Source organism: Vigna radiata, chromosome 1 (genome assembly GCF_000741045.1).
Source record: "Vigna radiata var. radiata cultivar VC1973A chromosome 1, Vradiata_ver6, whole genome shotgun sequence".
Classification (NCBI taxonomy): domain Eukaryota; kingdom Viridiplantae; phylum Streptophyta; class Magnoliopsida; order Fabales; family Fabaceae; genus Vigna; species Vigna radiata.
Window position 1 is genome coordinate 34,236,656 of NC_028351.1, and position 23,901 is coordinate 34,260,556.

The 23,901-nt window shown below is 33.6% G+C and overlaps 1 protein-coding gene across 5 annotated transcripts; it reads left to right on the plus strand.

Moving 5' to 3' along the window:
* Nucleotides 1–11,106: 11,106 nt before the first annotated feature.
* LOC106765995 (probably inactive leucine-rich repeat receptor-like protein kinase At2g25790) lies at nucleotides 11,107–15,283 on the plus strand. Of its 5 annotated transcripts, none has more exons than XM_014650763.1 (3): nucleotides 11,107–11,572; nucleotides 11,674–14,391; nucleotides 15,103–15,283. In XM_014650763.1, exon 2 carries the CDS (start codon nucleotides 12,787–12,789, stop codon nucleotides 14,386–14,388), a length of 1,602 nt encoding a protein of 533 aa, XP_014506249.1. In that variant the 5' UTR covers nucleotides 11,107–11,572; nucleotides 11,674–12,786; the 3' UTR covers nucleotides 14,389–14,391; nucleotides 15,103–15,283. The 5 variants fall into 4 exon arrangements, 4 of the variants coding, with proteins under 4 accessions (XP_014506255.1, XP_014506249.1, XP_014506246.1 ...); XM_014650769.1 differs by having other exon boundaries at nucleotides 11,107–11,768; nucleotides 12,928–14,391; XM_014650760.1 differs by having other exon boundaries at nucleotides 11,107–14,391.
* Nucleotides 15,284–23,901: the final 8,618 nt, after the last annotated feature.

Consider the following 23,901-nt stretch of genomic DNA (forward strand, 5'->3'; position numbering starts at 1 on the left):
TTGTTGGGTATGGATCAACTCAAAAAGGTTATTGTGCTTACCATCCACCATCAAAGAAATTTTATATCTCTATGGATGTGACATTTAATGAGCATGAAATTTTTTATGTTGATTCTCCACTTCAAGGAGGCCATGAAACTGAAGTGCATAATCATGATGTTAGTATGTTTGATATCTCCGATATAAAATTATATTGTGAAGATAAATTATTGTGTGAGGATCATTCTATAGGAAGTGAGCCAATCCAAAATATGGACACTTCTTTTCTGGATAATACAATGTCTTCTGATCATAACCAATTGGCTCAATCTTCTCCACAGGTTCAGCTTGACTCTTCAAAGGTATCTTTTGATCCTATCTCTGATAATACTAATTTAGATGAAATTGATTCTTGTCTTCCTGAAACCACCAGCATACTAAACACTGAGTCTACTACTGTTCAATATAATCTTCCACCTCGTTCTAACCGTGGTCAACCTCTAGCTAAATATGAACCAGACCTCAAAGCCAAAGTTAAATATCCCATTAGTAAATATGTGTCATCTCAAGGTTATCACAATCATATGCATCATTTGTATCTCAATTATCTTCAACTTTTATTCCTAGTAATGTACAGGAAGCTTTGACAGATCCTAGATGGACCAAAGCAATGGTTGAGGAGATGGCAGCTTTAGAAAAAAATAACACTTGGGATCTTGTGTCCTTACCAAGAGGGAAGAAAATAGTGGGCTACAAATGGGTATTTACAATTAAGCATAAAGCTGATGGAACTATTGAGAGGTATAAAGCACGACTTGTGGCTAAAGGTTACACTCAGTCTTATGGTGTAGATTACCAAGAGACGTTTGCACCGGTAGCCAAGCTCAACACGGTGAGAATACTTTTGTCCCTAGCAGCAAACCAAGATTGACCTCTTCTACAATTTGATGTGAAAAATGCTTTCCTACATGGAGAAATTTCAGAAGAAATTTATATGGATTCTCCACCAGGCATGACATATTCAACTGGAATAAAGGTTTGCAAATTAAAGAAGGCACTATATGGATTAAAACAATCTCCAAGAGCATGGTTTGGAAGGTTTACTAAGTCTATGAAGGTGTTTGGCTATAAAGCAAGTAACTCTAATCACACCTTATTTTTGAAGAGAAGAAAAGAAAAAATTACAGCTTTAATTATATATGTAGATGGCATGATTGTTACAGGAAATGACCAAAATGAGATATCTAGGTTACAACAATACCTTGCATCTGAATTTGAGATGAAACAACTTGGAAATCTCAAATATTTTCTGGGTATTGAAGTAGCTAGATCAAAACATGGTATTTTCCTATGCGAAAGAAAATATATTATTGACTTACTATCTGAAACTGAGCTGCTTGGGAGTAAACCAGNTGATACACCAATTGAACAAAATCATAAACTCTTTCAATGCTCAAATTCAACAAGCATAGACAAAGGGAGATACCAAAGACTGGTAGGAAAATTAATTTATTTGTGTCATACACGTCCAGATATCACTTATGCAGTGAATGTTGTTAGTCAATTTATGCATGACCTACGAAAGTTTCATATGGATGTTGTTGAGAGGATTTTGAGATATTTGAAGTCTGCTCCTGGTAAAGGAATTTTGTTCTCAAATCATGGAAACTTGAAGGTAGAAGGGTTCACTGATGCAGATTGGGCAGGTTCAAAAGATGATAGAAGATCTACCTCTGGATACTTTACTTTTGTAGGAGGAAATCTTGTAACATGGACGAGTAAAAAACAGCCTGTAGTAGCAAGATCTAATGTTGAAGCAGAATTTAGAGGCATGACACTAGGTGTATGTGAACTTTTGTGGATTAAAAATGTGCTATTAGATTTGGGATTTAAACCAAATGAAGCTATGAGTTTGTACTGTGACAATACTTCGGCTATTGCAATTGCTCATAATCCTATTTAACGTGATGGAACAAAGCATGTGGAGATTGATTGACATTGTCAAAGAGAAGATTGAAGCTGGAATAATTTTCTTTCCTTTTGTAAGATCAGAGTTACAGTTGGTTGATGTTCTCACCAAAGGAGTGTCAAAAAGATTGTTTGATGAGTCTCTATTCAAGTTGAGAATGTGTGATATCCATGCACCAACTTGACTGGGGGTGTTAAGATATGCCAAATATTCTATTAAAGGATATTAGACAATCAAATATTATGTTAGTTATATTTTAGATATTATTATAATTTGTGCATATTTGTGCACATGTTTTTCCTTTAATAGATGAAGGATTATAGGATCTTTGTATGTATATATATATGGTACTCTTCCTTAAAATAATAGATCAAAATTATTCTTTAAACCTTTTATTATATATGACCTACTACCAAGGATGTGTGGGAGTGTATGTGAATCAAACATCGCACCAAATATAGGATAATGATAAATTATATCTAATTTGGAATGTTTTAAAACCAAGAAAATTGAACGTGTGATCCCTTCTCACTCTTAAAAGTAGAATGTTGAAATTAAAGAGGCTGAGGCTAGAATGTAGGATTTGTAACTTACTCCTGACATGACTCTTATCAACATTTTGAAGTGTGATTAAGTAAAATTTTGAAAAGCTAATACTGTGACTAGACCTTTTAATGTATATCTGAGCTTATGGAAGATAATATAGTTGTAAGTGTGTGATTCAGATGGAAATGTTTTGATAGATCAAACACAATTCCTGAAATTTCAGTTTGAAAAATGTTAATTATGCACATCACTATCTAACATTACTCCCCTGCACTTCAACTAGAAAGAAAAGTAATACTTGAATGGAACAGTCATTCGTCCACAATTAAGAATGTTGACGAAGTTCACCATATAAGACCTGAAGCTAGTTCAAAATTTCAAAATACTTGTAATTAATTACTTCTTCATTCTGAACTCATGCCTTGTAGAGGAACAATGTATCATATGTAATTGCAGCATATTTAACTTAATCTCTTTTCTTCCTATTCTATTTTCTTCTACCATTGCCTTCTTATATTAATTTTTCTAACTATTAAAGACAGGTCCTTCCCCAATTATTAAAACTAGGAAAGGGGCCAATGAATCACCTTGTCTAAGTCTTTTTTTTTTTGGACTACCATAGACGAGTCGAGACAAGCCTTTATTCTACTGATCCACTTGCTACGAAAACTCGGTCTGCCTATTTCACTTAGTCATATGTCTTTTCAAAATCCAATTTGACTATTACTCATTGTTTTATATTGCATCTCACTTTCTCAATCTTTTTATTACCTACTACAATGCTATTAAGTAATGAACACATAAAATGTAAAATCATCCATTATTTTGATCAGAACATGCTTAAGTTTGTTAAACAATATATTGTATAAACAGCATCCAAACAAAAGCGTAGAAGAGAAAATAATATACGAGATTTAATGTATCAAAGGGAATTATGTGTATTAGAACTAAACGATGGTGTGTACAAGAAGATGTATGTTTATTTTTTTTAAAATTTTAATTTTACAACCTTTTTATTTACTTATTTTTAATAAAATTATTTCATCTTAACAAAAATAGTTGTTGACTATAAGGTTAACATATGATATATGTTACACACAATATAATCTATTGGTATCCATGTCTAATGAAATTTCAAATGTTTATATATCAATCTACAGGATAATTATTTCTTATTTCAAATTCATTCTTTACAATGAATAAGTGTGCAATTTCCTAGGAAAAAAACTTCTCTACTATAAGTTAAAGTATCTCCCTTCCACCTCCCAAATTTTGCAATCATATAAGATTTTCTCTTCTATGCTTTTTGTTTTGTTCGGAAATTTAAAAGTCTTTTTGTTTCTTTCGTGGAATGTCACATAAGAGGCCAATGCACTTCACTAAACTTTCCACGTCTGGAATGGGTTTGCTCAAGTCTTTTCTAAGTTTTTTTATTTAGATACAATGCACTTCACTATACAATTTAAAAGTCTTTTTGTTTCTTTCGTGGAATGTCACGTAAGAGGCCAATGCACTTCACTAAAATTTCCACTTCTGGAATGGGATTCCTCAAGTCTTTTCTATATTTTTTTACTTACTTACATCATACGATCTAAATAAAATAAATGTTCACATAAAATAGTATAAACATATGAAATTCAATTGAAAAATAAAATAATATAAGATATTTTTCTTTCTTAAATGACTTGTCTAATTCACTTTTATTATGATGTTTATGTTCTTTGTAACATTTCTTTTTCAAACATGCCAATAAAAAAAAATCATATGAAATATTTAGACTTAAAGAAATAATATCATATTTTGAATTTCTAAAACTTGATGCTAAGAAAATATTTATCCTATCACAAATCAAAAATTGGACGTGAATTATAAGCAAATATCCGAGGACAGCATTTTCATATTCACACCATCGTTTAAGTCGATTACATATATGCTTACAAATATTGTGTTTATGAGTAGATAATATGATTTAGTATATACTTTTTCAGATGTATGATCACTCCAAATTGCTGTGTTTATAATAACAAAATAAAATAAGTATTAATATTATTTTACAATTAAATATTTATAATTATAATAAACCTTTTCACGTTTAAAATAGTATTGAATTTTATATATTTCCTTAATCAACCCTACTTTCTTATATTGCTTTTATACTATAATAATTTAGTTAGTTATATTTGTTCATATTTTAGACATCTTAAAGATTCCAGGAATACGGTAGCCTTATCCCTTTTCTTTTAAAACTATCGCAAACGCGCGTATTTATAGTTTCCTTAATGTGTTCAAATTATTTTATGATTGTAAAATATAATGAATAAAATTAATTTTTTATACAAATATTATTATAAAAAAATAATAAAAATGTAAAATGTAAGAAGTAAACTTAAGAATACGCGTACTAAATAATTGTTTATCTTTTCCTTATTCATCTGTAAAAGAAATTGTTAAACTATAAAAAGATGTATGTTTGTTTTTATTTGTCTTTTTGAAATTTTTCTATATATATATATATATATATATATATATATATATATATATATATATATATATATATATATATACACATTTATAATCCTAAATAAAATAAGAGTCGAATTTCATAATCCCTTGTGAACTGATGTGTAAAATAAGTAAAAATAATTATCACAATTTTAAGGGTATAATCATAAAATAAATGTATGGACAAAAAAACTGGTGTATCCCTTTCTCAGTGGTTATAATTATTTAACCAAATATACCATATAATATCAAATAAAATAAGATTTTCATTTTCATAATTACATATGAAAAATAAAAATATTAATTAATTTGAATTAAAATAAATTGGAACTTGTTCTTGAATTTGTGTTTGGAATAATCAAAGTAATTTATGTTTAGAGTTGAATTGAAATTTTAAGTGGAGAGTAATTTTGTATGGGTGATGTTTGAATAGAAAATGAGTTTTAATTGAAATTTGAAATTTGGGGAAAGAATTAGATTTGGTTTATTGAATGGTTAAATTGAGTTGAGGTGGATTGAACATGGTATTTTAAAAGTATTTTTGTTTTGTTTGGAGAAGAATTAAGTCTTTTTGTTTGTTTTTGTAGAATGTGATATAAAGGAGCAATGCATCTTTATTTATATATATTGTTTTTCAACATCACACTAAGAAATCGTATCACATTAAGAAATTTTAAAAGTCTTTTTGTTTTGTTTGGAGAAAGTGGTATATAAGGGACCATCCCATTATACACGTTTGTTTTTGTGGAATCTGATATAAGCGACAATGCACTCAAAAAATTTCTAAAGTTTTTTCTATTTACTTGCATCAGCTATTTAAATAAAATAACGTTCACGTAAAATAGTATAAACGTCATAAAAAGTCATATGAAAGTGAATGTCATAAACAACTTAAATAAATTAATATTAAGTTTTTTTAATGACTTGTGTAATTCACTTTTATTAAGATTTTTATGTTATATATAAATTGTTTTTCAACATCACACTAAAAAAATCGTATCAAAAACATAGTTCAAACTTACACGAAAAAAAAAATATAAAACTTAAGTCATAATCCTTAATTATGAAAAAATTTATTTTTTTATATTTTAGATACAGTAAACTACTGATTTAAATTTTGAAGTCAAGATACAAATCCCTATATAATTATATTAGGTTTTAGACATGATATAAATAAATTTGATAGAGTTAATTAATATAATTTTTGGATATCATTATTACACTAAAAAAATCTTAAAATATAGAATGGTTGTATTTGTGAGTAAACTTTATGGTCTCTTCGAGATATACAATCAACTATGCACGTGGATGTTGTGATTTACTTTTGTATATATTTTCTTAATGTATATACCAAAATTGAATTATTGAGTCTTAGTAACTTATTTTATTTCACCTTATTTGTGGATTAAGTTAAAATAGTAAACTTTAAAATTAACTCAATATTATAAAAATAGGTTTGTACAATGAGATTTATATTATTTAATATTGAAAACTGGATTTTAATTCTAACTTAATCACAAAACATCAATTTTTATAAGATAAAGTTTACGCTCATTTATATATTTTAAATATATTTTAAATATATTTGAAGTTAATCTTATTTTTAGTCGATTTGAGACATCAACAAACCTTAACATTTCATTTTATGCTCTCAAAACTCAATATTTTTTATGTCTTATTTTAACTTTTCTAAAGAAATATATATACATTTATAATCCTAATAAAATAAGAGTTGAATTTCATAATTATTTGTGAAATGACGTGTAAAATAAGTAAAAATAATTTTCTCAATTTTAATGGTATAATAAAAAATAAATGTATGGATATAAAAAAACTGTTATAAGGTGTATCACTTTATTAATGGTTATAATTATTTAAGAAAATATACTTATATAATATCAAATAAAATAAGAGTTTTATTTTCATAATTACATATGACAAATGTACACAATTATAGAATAATTGATTTTTTTTATTTTAAAAAGTAAAAATAGTTATCACAGTTTTAAATTAAAATTTTATTTATTTAATTATTCATTTCTAAATTTAATCATGTCTCTGAATTATTTCTCTATATATTCTTAGTAAATCCTTCGTAAGATATTAGAGACAATTCTCATGATTTTCTCAATGAGAGAATTTTTTTGCTGATAGTGAAGTAAAGATTAATTCAAATCTTTTAGAATGTTAATGAAAATAAGATTTGGTCTTATTCCATATCTCGATTTGACTTTTTTTTAGTGAGTTTTGAAGGTATGGAATTTTGAATTTACATGTGAGATCTCAATTGATTAGATTAAATCCGTAGTAATTTGGTTGATTTGTAAACCAAACACTCTTGAAGTAAGCTCTTTTTTTAAGTATTGTTGTACTTTTGTATATACTTGGAATGTCAATAAATGGTGTAATGATGTTCTATCAATCTTAGAATAAATTTGAAATTTATTTGAATCGAAAAAATGTATATATGTGGATGAGTTTAGATTTAAATTTTAGGTTCCTGAGAGAACTTCCAAAATTTTATAACAATATTCAGAATGAACTAGTAATTGTTAGGGAAATGGAATACAATTATATTTTGAAGTTTAACGGTTATAAAAAAAGTATTTATTTTGAATTAAAAGAAATTGGAATTTGTTCTTGAAGTTTAAATTGTAGTTGGAATAACCAAAGTAATTTATGTTTAGAGTTGACAATTTTGTATGGAAAATCAGTTTTAATTGAAAATCGGTTTTAATTGAAATTTGAAATTTGAGAGAAGAATTAGATTTGGTTTATTAAATAGTATATTGAGTATTGAATGGTTAAATTGAGTTGAGTTGGAGTGAAGATGACATTTTAAAAGTCTTTTTGTTTTCTTTGGAGAAAGTGCTATAAAGACTATACACTATTAAGTCTTTTTGTTTTGTGGAATGTGATATAATGGACAATGCACTTCAAAATATTTTCCACCTATGGAATGAGATTCTTCAAGTCTTTCGAAACTTTTTCTATTTACTTACATCATACTTTCTAAATAAAATACGTTCACATAAAATACTATAATTGTAATACGAAAGTGAATAGTATAAACGAAATAAAAATCGTATGAAAGTTGTAAGACTCTTGAAAATTATAATAATTAGAAAATATATATTTAAGGTAATTTATTAGTATTTTTTATTTATAAAGATTTATCATTTTTTAATTATTTAAAAGATTTATTTTATTTCAAAGATATATAAAGTGATTATTATAATATAAATTTTTTAAAAGATATATAAAATAGTTATTATAATATAAAATGATTATATATTAAACAGATTTATTAAAAAGAAATAAGATTTTTTATGTGTTGGAAAAACTCTAGATGAAAATGGTCAGAAGTGACACTTGTATACTTGGTCGAGACAACTCTAGTGATGATAACTTGATCCTATCTAAGGTGGTTGGTAAGTACATGTGAGAGATACAAATAGACTCTTGATGCTTAGGTCATTGGTAGTTGTATTTTTTATAGTGATGACATGTTTTGTGTGTGAAATAATTGTTGTAATTGTTTGATGTTAGAAAATGCGTGGCCATGTGAGGTTTGGGTGGATTGTTATATTATTATTGATGTGTATTTTGGTTATGACGTTTTTATGTTTATATGTTAGATAACTTTTCTGTTTTGATGGTTGTAGTTTTAATTTGCAATTGATCGTATTTTATAAAGAAATAAATAATAGTACAGGTGTCGAGAAAGATGCATGGTCATAGAAAGAGGGGTCAATATTGATAGATATTTGAGAGAGTTTTTTAGTCTTAGATTTTTCCTTTTCAATAAAATTTGTTGATAAACAATATTTTTCTTTTTGTATTAAGATTTTTGTGTGGAAGCTCATATGTCACTTTGGATTGCCTTGAACGGTCATCACCGATGATGGAAGGCAATTCATCAACAAGAAGCTCGTTGAGTTTTATACAAGCTTAGGGCATTAAGCATGTCACAACCTCCATAGAGCACCCACAGATGAACAGTTAGACAGAGGCCGTCAATAAGACCATTATCGTCGAGCCTAAAAGACGCTTGGGAGAAGCCAAAAGAGCCTAGGTGGATGAACTTCCAAAAGTGTTGTGGGCTTATCGATGCACACCGCACGACACCACAAGGGAAACCCCTTTCAACCTGGCATGCGACACCGACATCATGACACCTATAGAAGTGGGAGAACCTTCATTGCGCAAGAAAATCAGAGATCTTAATCCCAATGAAGAGTAGCCACGAGTGGAGCGCAATACCCACTACAAGAAAAACTTGAATTATCTACAGCCAAAATCCGTATAGAAGAAGACCGGCGATGTAGGAGGATGATAGCCCAAGGATACGACACCAAGGTTCGACCAAGGCACTCCAACGAAGAGGACCTAGTATAGAAGAAGACCGGGGATGCCAAGAAACGATTGACGCATGGGAAGTTGGCATCTAATTGGGAAGGACCATTCAAGGTAGTTCAAGACTTAAACAATGGGGCTTATTGCCTATGTTACCTAGACGGGAAGGCAATATCCAATACTTGGAATGTTTTTCATTTGAAGTTTTATTTCACTGAGTAGTGAATAGCGAGTTCAAAATGAACAACTATCACTTAGTCTTAATGAAAGAAAAATGAGGTTGGTGAACGGCGAGTTCCTTAATAAACCACTGCCAACCTCACCGAATGGTGAACGACGAGTTCATTATGAACCATTGTCACTTGGTCTTGATCAGAAAAAGGACAAGGTTGGTGAACAGTGAGTTCCTTCGGAAACCACTACCAAACTTACTGTCCGATCATAGTCAATGAAAGAAGTCGACAAACGAAAAATTCTAATTACAAGTTAACAAAAGTAAAAGATTACCACTCGGTCCTACAAACCACATAATCATTATCAAGATATGCAATTAGAATCACTAATAAGCGAAGAGTCTTATAGAAAACTCAGATAACATATGCAATGGAGAACCGCTTACACACATGAAAAAACGTGAAGACTTAAAAAAAATAAAAATTAACTTACTCTGTTGTACAAACTGGTGAGATAGATTGGAAAACCTCCCCTTAATGATTACTTCAAATAGATAACCCGACACTTAGACAACTAAGAGAGATGGTTGAGATTTCTCATAAAATGAGTTTTAGAGACTCATACCACCTCTCCTTAATACGTACCACCTTTTAATATTAAAGAATTGAGTCTCATTATTTAAGTACATTATCAGCTCTAGCTCTAAGACTCTATTTTCCATTGCTTATATAGAAAACCTATAAATACATGTTTCCATAGAAAATATATTGATAATTTCTTTACTGTAATATATTCATATCTTCTCTTAATGACTTAATGTGATGTATCTTTTTGGTTCGTGAACACTTTTGTGTTAAATGAGCGCTTTTAATGGACGTTACACAAACTAAAATTTTAAAATTATGCATTTTGGAAATTAAACAAAGAGAAATACACTTTTTTATGCATAAAGAAATTCTTTATAAGAGACAATTCTAATACAGTTGAATAAATAACCTATAAAATATAAAATTCTCCATCGATGAATTATGGTTGACATACTAGTGGGTTCAAACCTATATTTTACTACAAAATTCAGGATAAATTAAATGTCTCACTTTTATGAATATACAAAGAAAATTGCACTGTTTGTAAAATATTAAATATATTCATATCTAGATATGTTTTTGTTATATATAAAATTCGTGCTTAAATGGTTCAAATATAGAAAACGATGAAAGAATAGGAAAACAATAAATATGATAAAAACGTTCATTTATGTTTAATAACAGTTAAGCAAAAGTAAGTATAGCAAAATTTAAAGTTGTAAAAAAGGAAAGAGAAATAATAATTGTTTAGCGCTGGAAAAGTTTTATGGTCTTGCTAAATAATCTTGTAATTTTTCATTTTTTTTATAGTTTAATTTGATTTAGAATAGTTGGAATTATTGAACTCTTTTGTTAAATATGAATTCGAAAAAAGAATTGTAGCAGCAGTCGTTTTCAGTTTGGTGATTTATGAACAGTGGATGCATCGAATGTTATATATATGAATAGCAATCTAGTTTGAGCATTCACACTCACTACATTATCTATAAGCTTTTGTGTGTGAGGATGATAACAGCCACAAGCATGTCAATGAAGAATCCAGTTGGTTTAAGATTGATGATGTTTATGCTGTTTGTGGTGTCGAAGGTTGTTAATGGAGAACAGCAAATGAAATGCCTTCCAAAGGAGAGGGAAGCACTCCTCCAATTCAAGGCTGTCATTGTCGATCCCTATGGCATGCTATCATCTTGGACCACTCCTCACTGCTGCCAATGGGAGGGAATTCACTGCAGCAATCTCACCTCCCATATTCTCAGTCTCGACCTTCACGGAGACTTTTACCAATATCGTTATGTGAGCGGAGAGATCCACAAGTCGTTGATGGAGTTGCCACAATTACAGTATTTGAACCTCAGTTCTAATTATTTTCCAAACACTCACATCTCAGAGTTTTTTGGTTCTCTCAAAAACTTAAGATATCTTGATCTCTCGTCATGTGGTTTTGGAGGAGAAATTCCAAGTCAGTTAGGCTATCTTTCTCATTTGAAATACTTAAATCTTGCTTCTAATTCTCTGAACAGTTCAGTCCCTTATCAGCTTGGAAATCTCTCCCAATTGCAGCATCTTGATCTCAGAGGCAATGTTTTTGAAGGAAATATACCGTTCCAACTTGGAAATCTCTCCCTGTCTTGGAACTTTCAAAATCAACGATGGAGGTCAGTGGCTCTCAAAACTCATTTCTTTAACCCATCTTTCTTTGGAACATGTGTCAAATCTTAATCCTTCTCATACTTGGTTGCAAGTGATTGCAAAGCTACCCAAACTAAGAGAACTAAGTTTAGTTCATTGTAGCCTTTTCGATCATTTCATTCTGTCATCCAAATATTCTAAGTTCAATTTCTCTACTTCCCTCTCTGTCCTTGATCTAAGCGATAACACCTTCACATCCCCAATGGTATTCCAGTGGGTCTCAAACATCACTTCCAACCTTGTTGAGCTTTACCTTCATGGTAATCACTTGGAGGGTTCCACATCAAGTGATTTTGGCTTGCGCATGAATTCGCTTAGGCATCTTGACCTCTCCGGTAATAATTTCAAGACCAGGGATTTGAAATCCTTCATTAATATATGCACCTTACATTCTTTATTCTTATATTTAAACAATTTGACTGAAAACCTTCCCTCCGTTCTCGGTAATTTGTCCAGTGGATGCGTTAGACACTCATTGCAAGAATTGGATCTCTCATATAATCGCATCACTGGCACTTTGTCTGACATTTCAGTATTCTCCTCTTTGAAATCATTGTTTCTTGGTGTAAATCAGTTAAGTGGAACGATACCTGAAGGTGTGAAATTACCATCCACTTTGGAGGATTTTTCAATTAGCGTAAATTTCTTTGAAGGTGGAATTCCAAAAGCATTTGGCAATGCATGTTCTTTGTTATCATTGCACATATCTGATAATGGCTTGAGTGATGATCTTCCGATGATAATTTCTCACTTGTCTGGATGTGCTAGATATTCATTGCAAGTATTAAATCTACATGCTAATCAAATCAATGGCACACTACTACCTGACTTTTCAACATTCACATCTTTACAAAGACTAGATCTTTCTGAAAATAAGCTAAATGGAGAGATTCCTATGAACATTCAATTTCCACCTAAATTGGAGAAGCTTTACATCTATTCAAATTCTTTAAGGGTGTGTTGACTGACTACCACTTTGCCAATATGTCTAAGTTAGAGCACTTGGATTTATCTGACAACTCATTGGCCTTGACATTTACTCAAAACTGGGTTCTACCTTTTCAATTGCTATCTATATACTTGAGATCTTGCCAATTAGGTCCAACATTTCCCATGTGGTTGCAGACACAAAATAAATTTGTCCATATTGACATTTCAAATGCTACAATATCAGATATTATTCCTGAATGGTTTTGGCCCAAATTAGTTCTACAAAAAGTGCTCACAGTGGATATTTCATCCAACAATCTACAAGGTACAATTCCAAATGTTTCATCAACATATGTTTCTACTTTCATGAACCTTGGATCAAATCAATTTGAAGGTTCTATTCCTCTATTTCTAAGGAATTATGCAATTCTTGATTTATCGAAAAATAAATTTTCAAATACTCTTTCATTTTTGTGTGAAGATGATGCAATTTCAATTCAAATTCATTTAGACATTTCATATAATCAGTTATCCGGAGATATCCCAGATTGTTGGAAACAAATGAACTCACTAGTTTATTTAGATTTAAGCCACAATAACTTTTCTGGAAAAATTCCAACTTCAATGGGATGGCTTCTTGATCTTCAAGCATTATTGTTGAGAAACAACAATTTAGTAGAAGGAATCCCTTTCTCTATAAACAATTGCACAGAACTAATAATGCTTGATTTGTCAGAAAACAAATTGTCAGGACCTATCCCTGATTGGATTGGGACAATAGAAGAGTTGCACATATTAAGTTTTGGAAAAAATCAATTCTTTGGGAGTTTACCAACCACGGTTTGTTGTTTAAGAAACATCCAACTCTTGGATCTCTCACTAAACAATTTATCTGGAAAAATTCCAAAATGCATAAACAACCTTACTTCAATGACCGAAACAACATATTTTGCAAGTCATGCATATGAGTTGAAAAATGGTGATCATATTCTTAAGACATATGATTTGAATGCATGGTTGACATGGAAAGGCTCAAAACGAATGTTTATGAATAATGGTTTGGAACGTTTAAAAAACATTGATCTCTCAAGCAATCATTTCTCAGAAGATATTCCTGTAGAAATAGAGAAATTATGTGAATTGATTTCATTGAACTTATCAAGAAACAATTTGATTGGGAAAATTCCTTCAAACATTGGAAACTTAACAAAGCTTGAGACTCTTGATTTGTCAAGAAACCAGTTTGTTGGTTCAATTCCTTCAAGTCTTGCTCAAATTTATGGTCTTAGCGTGTTGGATTTGTCCCATAATCATCTATCGGGAAAAATTCTAACAAGCACACAATTACAGAGTTTTAGTACATCCAGCTATGAAGATAATCTTGATCTTTGTGGACCACCACTTGAGAAGTGTAGTGAGGGTGAGTCCCCACAAGAACCAAATATTGAAGTTGATGAAGATAAATATTCATTTTTGAATAAAGATTTTTTTATAAGTATGGCATTTGGATTTGTTGTAAGTTTCTGGATAGTATTTGGCTCAATCTTATTCAAGCGTTCTTGGCGACATGCCTATTTCAAGTTCTTAAACAACTTAGAAGACATTCTTCATGTCAAAATAGCGCTCTTCGCTAGACTACTTAAGCTCAGAGATTAAAAGGTAATGATATTATAAATTTTATATAATTTTGCTATCTCTGTATATTATAAGCACATTAGCATATATCCCTTTTTTATTATTTCTATAACATTTCATAGATTAAAATAAAATCAACAAATAATTATTATGTTAAATATTGAACCAATTTTTACAATTCAATAAGTTACTTTTGAAACTAATGATATCAATTTATTAAGCAAGAGCAATTACATGTGTAAATATATAGTTCTTTTCTTTAGCAATGTTATTTTATTTTACTTTCTCTTCATGGGTTAGAAATCCAAGTCTCCCTATATTTATATTTCCTTTTTTGGATAAAGAAAAAAAAAAGTAGCATATTAACTAAATCAAGAATTTTGAATGCTGAGTGCATTTAGTTTTTATTTACTCTCTTTTTTTCAAATTTGGATGAAAAGTTTGGATGACTACAAAATAAAATAGAAATAAAATAATTGATGTTCAATACTTGACTGTCTTATGAAAAAAAAAACGGTTTCCCTTGATACCATGAAATCATGTTTCTATTCCCCGTAAACTTCTGAGATTTTATCAATTGTTTTTTTTTTTCTTAACTAACCTGATTATTATTCTTATTACTTCAAATTTTAAACATGCCAATTATATTGTTTTAGTGAATAAGAATAAGATATTACTTTAATGTACACATTTCAAAGAACTAACATTATTTGTATTTTATTTTTCAATTTTCAGGCACTTGAAACCCATCCTCTTGGACGACTCCACCTTTGAGCTTGTTATGCTTAATGGTTTCATTAAGTATTGTGTTTGTAGTGAAAAATAAATTGTCATACATATTATTAACAATTCGCTCTTTTTTTTCCTATAATCCAAACTTCAGTCTAAAATATTTTAGTTAATTACATTTCATATATTTGCCTCAGGAAAGTTTCATCATTTTACTAAGCGGTTTGTTTTCAATTTTATAAATTACTTTATATAAAAATTATATATATATATATATATATATATATATATAACAGCGTGTTGATCACCATTTTAGATTTATTTATAGAGAATAAATATTTGCTATATACATATAGTTGATAAAAAATCTAAATTGAAAAATAATCATTTAAAATTCAATACATCTTAATTCAAAATAAAATAGAGAAATGAAAATATAGAATAAGTTAAGAGTTAAAAACTGAAAGGAAAGTAGAGAAATATATTGGCAAGGATGTGAGTGTATGTCAAACAAACAGATAATGAAACCTTCTAAAAGAGCAAAAGTAGAATGTTGAAATTAAAGAAGTTGAGGATAGAATGTAGGATTTCTAACTTACTCCTCACATCACTCCTTATCATGATTTTGAAGTGTGATTAAGTAAAATTTTGAAAAGCTAATACTCTATGACTAGGATTTTTAATGCATAACTGAGCTTATCAAAGATAATGTAATTGTCTGATTCAGATGGGAAAACAGAATTCCTGAAATATCAGTTTGGAAGAAGGTCAACAGGACAGTTTCAATGCCGCCTTTGGGGGGAAGAAAAGGTCCGACAGACTGATTGGAATAGTAGTTCACTTTATTTAAGAGATAATGATATGTAGACATATTGGAGAGAGTGATGTAATCCAGATCAATAAATCAAATATTAATTAAAAATCTGTGAACTAAATTATTCCGTTCATAATATTATTTACTTGAAAAGTTGAAACAATCAATAAACATTTGTTATTCGAAACCATTCAAGTTATTTAGAAGCCCAGGTTTTCTCCCAAGAAAAAGAAAAAACTGCTTCAAATTATAGTTGATGCAAAAACAGCAATAGTTGAACACAGAAAAGGAAAATATGGTGAAAGTGAGAAAGAAAAGATATAATGTGGGTGGAAATCATGTCTTGGAGGGTGATTCAGTAGAGCTAGCACCAGGAATATCTTTTTCCTGATTGCGACGAAAGTGGCTCTAGTGTCTTATGAAATTCTGTAGGCAGAGGAGAGGATCATGCTTAAATTGATCCTTTTAAATTTAAACATTATCAATTTAGTCTCTGTCACAGTTAATCCACTTACGAATGCTTATTTTGGTGCTTATGCATGCAGTACATTGTTAAGTTGGTGGTTAAACGAGCATAGCATTCTTAATTTGGTTCTTATGTGTGTACCACATTCTTAATTTGATGCTTTGCATGTACAAACTAGATTAAGAATTCGTTAAATGTAATGAGACCAAATAAAGAATGTATGACATGTATAAGAGCAAAATTAGAATACATGATGGAGCTGACGGGAGCTATAAGATTGGTTTAGTAGTAAAACTTGGAATGAAGAGTGAAAGAGGTTGTGTGGGTTCAACTCTGCCCTAACATTTAAAAATATAAGATTGGTTTAAAGGGTTTAGAAAGAAAGGTAAAAAAAAGTTGTGGGTTCAACTCTTTCACTAATAAAATACTAACATCTAACATTTGTCGATAAAAAAAATAAAATAAAATAAAACAAGGGAGCTGATGGAAAAAAAAAATACATAATGGCAACATAGTGACCAAATCTTTAATGCAATGCTGGAACATTTAAGACTGATTTAATAAAGTTGAACATGTAAGAATAAAATTGAGATTCACGATACATATATAGAGACGAAGATATAAATATTGTTCGAATGCAGAACATATCATTTTTGTGCTCAAAAATTTGAATAAGTGAAAACAATGTTGTCGACAGGATTTAAAAAGAATTATAATTTTTTAATATTCCATAAAGAAAATTTTAGTTCAATGTGTAGTTTAAGTAAAAATAATGAAACTTGAAATGGCAAGTTAGTTGTTAAATAGTGAGAATGATTATGAAGCAGCAAATATTTGGAGATGGAGAAAAAACATAGATTTGCATTAAAGGAAGGAAGAGTGAAAGTTAAAATTATTGTGAAGAAATAAGAAATAACTAGTGAACTAGGCTGCATCTGTGATAAAAGGAAAAGACAAAAACTACCAAATCCAACCTACCGGATCATTCAATAATCTCGGTGAATACTCAGGAAGAGAAAGAAAATTGGCTTGTAACAATTACAGAACATCTTATGTTTTCTCTTAATTTTTTCTTCTTATAAAGATGAAGAAGGATAATACGTACTTGTTCATAGATGGGAACCATAACCGTTTAATTAATCTCTGTTGGTTATTTTTTTTAAAAACATATTTTTAATTTGGCTCGTCACCAAATTAGAATATTGCACATGATATCTATACGATTAATATTTCATCACGCTCTTAACCATAAATACAATTAATGAGTTCATTTTAACATTTTAGTTAACAATATAATGATTCTAATATATTTAATATATATATATATATATATATATATATATATATATATATATATAAAATCTAAATTGGTGGTAACAAATGAAACATGGAGGAAGATTAGAGTTAAAACTGAAAGAAAAGTAGAGAAATATATTGCGAAGGATGTGTGGGAGTGTATGTCAAACAAACACGGCATAAAATATAGAAAAATGATAAATTGTATCTAATATGTGATCCAATGTTGAAATTAAAGAGGTTGAGGATAGGATGTAGGATTTCTAACTTACTACTGACATGACTCCTTATCATTATTTTCAAGTGTGATTAAGTAAATATTTGAAAGAAAAGATCTAATGTGGGTGGAAATCAGTAGAGCTAGCAGCAGGAATATCTTTTCCTGATTGCGACGAAAGTGCCTCTATTGTCTTGTGAGATTATGTAGAAACTAGATTGAGCATTCCCTAAATGTAATGGAACCAAATATTACATGTATAAGAGATTTCCTTGATCTTGCATATTCCACCCTAAATTTGGTTACGATGTATGTACGATATGCTATTTGGGCCGAGCGGTTATGACTAGTAATCCAACGGTCCAAAAGATTAGTGGGCCTTGATCATAAATGACGGGTCATTATTATTGGGTCGACGATCCATCATGAGGATATAATCCATCACAGTTATATCTTAACAAATATTATATCAGATAAGATCTGAATAACCGGATATTCAGGTATGGTTGTTTATATTATATTCTGTTTATATTTGATAATAATCTATATATACAGGGCTGGAATGACAAGCCAGGTACGCTCTCTCTTATGCTATTTCACTCTACAGTATACTTCTGATTCTTCACCGAATTCACTCTGAATTAGCTGAGTGATTTCACTCTNTATTCTCATATTGAGAATCCTTGGCCTTGCACTCAAGGCTCTTCGCTACTACACCCTAACTTGGGCGTCGGAGTGCCATTGCAGGTACCTCCCCCCTCCGGTCAAAGATTGAAGATTTCCGGACGGTTGAAGATTGAAGGAGAGCGGACGTTCAATTCACGAGAGAAGGTTCACCAATCTACTTAATCACGCAACACAAAGCGGGAGTGCCACGTCATCCAGGTTAGTTCTTTCGGTCCCACAAATTCATACCGAAACATTTTGGCGCCCACCGTGGGGCCCGAAAGTCAAGACTCCCAATGGTGACCACAAGAGGCATGGAAAATCCAGATCCGATTCAGATGATAAGAGAACTACAAACGCAGCTAGAGGAACAAGCCAGAACTATTGCAACTTTGCAGCAGGAGTTACAACAGAAGAAGACCGATGATGCCGAACGCAGTAAAGAAAAACAACACAACCGAGAGACATCAGGAGACAGTCAAAATCATAATCCGCCTCCTCCCCCCGGTCCCCGGACTTTTTGTCGTTCACGGATGCCATCATGCGGGCCCCTATGCCCGACCGGCCTCCACCTCAGGTTGAAAAGTTTGATGGCACGACAAATCTAGATCATCATTTGCGGAACTTCATTGATTCTATGGCCTTTTACACTCAAAGTGACCTGGTAAAAATGCTGGGCATTCTCCCTGTCACTGAGGGGTGAAGCCCTAGAGTGGTATTACACCCTTCCACCTAATTCGGTGGACAGTTTCCGCACGCTGATGGGCATGTTCAAAAAGCAATACTCCACCAACCGATACGAGGAGGTTACTGCGGCCGAGCTAGTCAATCTCAGATAGGGGAAAGACGAAACTTTCAGAGCCTTTATGCATCGATACAATCACGCCACTCGGAGGATAAAAGGTGCCAGTCGGAATTCATCATCAGCAGTCTACCCAACTGCCTTAAAGCGGGATTTGTCTCTGAAAGCTTATACGCCGAGTTACCCAGTACGTTATAGGAGTTGCAGCAAAAAATGGCCAAATTTATCAAAATGGAAGATTAGAGGATCTTTCGAAAACAACAACACGAGGAGCATCCAGTAAGTGGTAACAAGAAGGAGGGGAAGCGTCGGGTTGAGAATGCCCGGGTCAAAAACCACCGGCGATTCTAAACCCTAGATATGACCACTATGCGCACCTTACTGTCCCAAGAGAAAAGGTGCTGAAGAAGGCCCTACACTCCAACCTGATCTTTCAAAGAAGAAAATTTCCACCTAAAAACGTGGACACGGCGCAGATATGCCGGTTCCATAATTCGGGAGGGCATACTACTTAAGGCTGCCAAACTCTCAAAGACGAATTAGAGAAGCTAATTCGTGCCGGACACCTCCGGGAATTCGTGAAGGAGGATTTTGGCCGCACAGGACACTCTCCCAGAAAGATACGAAGAACTCCAGAACATTCAAAGCAGAAGGGTAACCATCCACGCGACCGTTCTCGTAGTCCCCCGAAGCACAGATCCCGTAGTCGACCTAGAGAGCGGGATCTCACGGTCAAAGGCAGGATTGATACTATTTTGGGCGGCTTTGCTGGAGGAGGTGCTTCATCCTTGGCCCGAAAGAGACATTTGAGAAGTCTGCACAGCGTACACTCGGTGGTACGCAATCCAGGGTCAATGCCTGATATAACCTTCACAAACAGGGATTTTCATGCACCAGACCCTGATCAAGACGATCCCATGGTCATCACAGCTCGCATTGCACAATATGATGTGGGCAAGGTCCTTGTTGATAAAGGCAGTTCAGTCAATATACTATACTGGACAACCTTCCGCAAAATGGAAATCGTAGAAGATGTGATTACCCCGTTTAACGAGCAAATTGTTGGTTTTGCTGGAGAAAGAGTAGACACCCGGGGGTATCTCGACTTGCGAACCCGCCTAGGGTCCGATGATAATGGTAAAGAGCTCCGAGTTCGTTTCTTGCTGGTGGAGGCGAACACGTCCTATAATGCCCTTCTAGGACGTCCTTGCCTAAATGCTTTTGGGGCGATCGTCTCTACCCCACATTTGGCAATGAAGTTTCCTACAGACAGAGGAAATATATGCACCGTTCGGGCAGATCAGAAAACCGCCCGTCAATGCTACGTAGTCAGTCTAAAGGTGACACCTTACAGAAGAGAGAACCGTACTGAAGCCATTCTGATTGATCTTGATCCCAGGACCAATACGGACGATCGGATACAACCTCAAGGTGAGATAAAGCCTTTCATAGTGGGCAGAAACGAACAACAAACTACGTCCATCGGGGACAACATTCAGTCGTTAGAAGAAAATGCATTGAATGAGCTATTAAAAGGCAACAACGACTTGTTTTCCTGGAGCGCGTCGGATATGCCCGGAATCCATCCCAGCGTCATCGCGCATAAACTGTCCATATTCCGAGAAGCCCGACCGGTGTCCCAGAAGAAACGGAGGTTTGGTGATGAAAAGCGGACGACCATTCGAAGTGAAGTAGATAAGCTACTCCAAGCGGGGTTTATACGAGAATTAACCTACGCGACATGGCTATCTAATGTAGTCATGGTAAAAAAGGCAAATGGACAATGGAGAATGTGTGTGCACTTCACTGATATTAATAAAGCATGCCCTAAGGATTCTTATCCTCTCCCCAATATTGACCGGTTGGATCTTTCGGACACACCGTTCTAAGTTTTTTAGATGCTTACTCGGGGTATAATAAAATTTCGATGTACGCCCCGGATCGAGAGAAGACGACCTTTATCACAAAGCAAGCCAATTACTTCTATGAGGTCATGCCGTTCGGGCTCAAGAATGCGGGTGCCACTTATCAACGCCTAATGGATAAAGTCTTCCATAATCAGATAGGCCGTTGCATGGAAGTATATGTTGACGATATGGTAATCCGAAATCACACACATCAACAACATCTTAAAGATTTAGAAGAAGTTTTTCAACAACTCAGACACTACAACATGCGTCTGAATCCTAATAAATGCACTTTCGGGGTGTCCGCCGGAAAATTCTTAGGTTTCATGTTAACCTATCAAGGAATAGAAGCGAATCCAGACAAATGTCGGACGATATTGGAGATGCAGAGTCCCACTAAGTTAAAGGATGTCCAATGCTTAGTCGGACGTCTAACGGCCTTATCACGATTCATACCGAGGCTTTCTGATCATATCAGACCTATCCTGAAGAACATGAAAAAGGGTGTACCTCGGCACTGGGATAACGATTGCGAAGAGGCCTTCTCTAAAGTAAAAAGCATTCTGACCAGTCCACCTATCATGGCTCGTCCAACTGAGGGGTTCGAGTTGCAACTCTATTTGGCTGCATCCAGCCACTCGGTAAGTGCAGCCCTCGTCCAGGAAAGTCCCGACTTCAGGCTGATATATTTCACCAGCCGAACCTTGCAAACGACAGAGGAAAGATATTCTCAAGTGGAAAAAGTGGCGCTAGCCCTGCTAACAGCGACACGACGTCTCCGACCGTACTTTCAGAGTCATCAGGTAGTCGTGCGGACAAACCATCCGATCGCTAAGATTCTCAGGAAGCCTGACTTGGCCGGAAGGATTGTAGCCTGGGCGATAGAGCTATCTGAATTCAGCCTGCGATATGAACCGCAGGGTTCCGTTAAAGGTCAACACCTGACAGATTTTGTAGCCGAAATCTACCGTCCAGAGGAACCCAACATTTGGCATCTCAATGTAGATGGGTCTTCTGATAGAAGAGGAGGAGGAGCAGGCGTTGTGCTCGAAGGACCGGACGGCCTACTGGTCGAACAGGCGGTCAGCTTTAACTTCCAACTTAGCAATAACCAAGAGGAATATGAAGCTCTCATTAGCGGATTATTGTTGGCCAAAGAGTTGGAAGTCAATCATCTGGAGTGCAGAATGGATTCTCAGCTAGTTGTGGGACAACTTAACGGGACTTTCCAGGTCAAGGACGATCACTTGCTACGCTATTATCACAAGGTTAGTGATTTAATCAAATCATTTACAAGTTTTTTTGTGACCCACATACCCAGAGCACAAAACTCCCGGGCGGACCTATTGTCGAAGTTGACTCATTCCCGCGAGAAGTCTCAACTCTCTTCAGTGATCAAAACTACACTGCATAAGCCACTGTTGGAAGCATATACAGCTAACGTAGCCAGACCTCGAAATGATTGGCGGCTGGACATAATTCAACTTATGATCCAACAAGAACAGGGAGGACGACTCAATATCACAGATTCTAAACGAATCGCTCGTTACATGTTTGTGGGTGATGATTTGTACCGGCGAGGTTATACTACCTCGTTGCTGAAATGTCTATCTGACGACGAAGCAAAATACGTCATGCAAGAATTACATCATGGTGTTTGCGGTTCACATTCAGGAAAAAAGATGCTGAAGGCCAAGATTCTATAAGCCGGTTTCTACTGGCCCTCTATGGAACAAGATTGTGCGACATTCGTACAAACATGTATCTCCTACCAGTCTCATGGACATAATTTACGAATTCCTCCCTCGGAACTACATGAAATCATCTCCCCGTGGCCCTTCGCGTAGTGGGGGATGGATATAGCCGGACCTCTACCGGTCAGCAAGGCACAATGCAAATACCTCTTGGTCGCGGTCGATTACTTCACCAAGTGGATTGAAGCAGTGGCCCTCACAATAATAAGTGCTCAAAAGGTACAAAGCTTTATCTGGCGCCTGATTTGCAGGTTTGGGTTACCACACAAAATCGTAACCGATAACGGTCGACAATTTGTTGAACGGAAACTAGAAGATTTCCTCAAAGGCCTAGGCATTAAACATGTCACAAGCTCAGTCGAACATCCGCAAACAAACGGGCAGGCTGAGTCAGCCAACAAAGCCATCATTTCCGAGTTAAAGAAGAGACTAGGGTGTGCTAAAGGATTGTGGGTCGAGGAATTGCCCGAAGTGCTTTGGGCGTACAGGTGAACACTGCACGGTTCAACGGGCGAAACGCCCTTCAACCTCACTTATGGCACAAATGCAATGCTTCTAGTCGAGATTGGAGAACCAACAATACGACGAGAGATGCAAGACATGAACCTCGATGAAAACCAGCTGAGGGTTAACCTGGACACTCTACCCGAAAGGCGTGAAGTGGCCATGATACAGAATGCAGCTCAAAAACGACTGCTTGTGCGGCGATACAACACAAAGGTCAAACCACGAAGCTTTACCACAGGCGACCTTGTTTGGCGAAAGAGAGGCGAAGCTTGTAAAGAAAAAGCATACGACAAGCTATCAGACAACTGGGAAGGACCCTTCCGCATCATATAAGATTTGAAGAACGGTGCATACCGGTTGGAGCATTTGGACGGAA

Bases quoted from the DNA above. Each gene is read 5' to 3' on its own strand.
- LOC106765995 (XM_014650760.1), top strand. From the start codon at position 12,787: ATGTCTAAGTTAGAGCACTTGGATTTATCTGACAACTCATTGGCCTTG.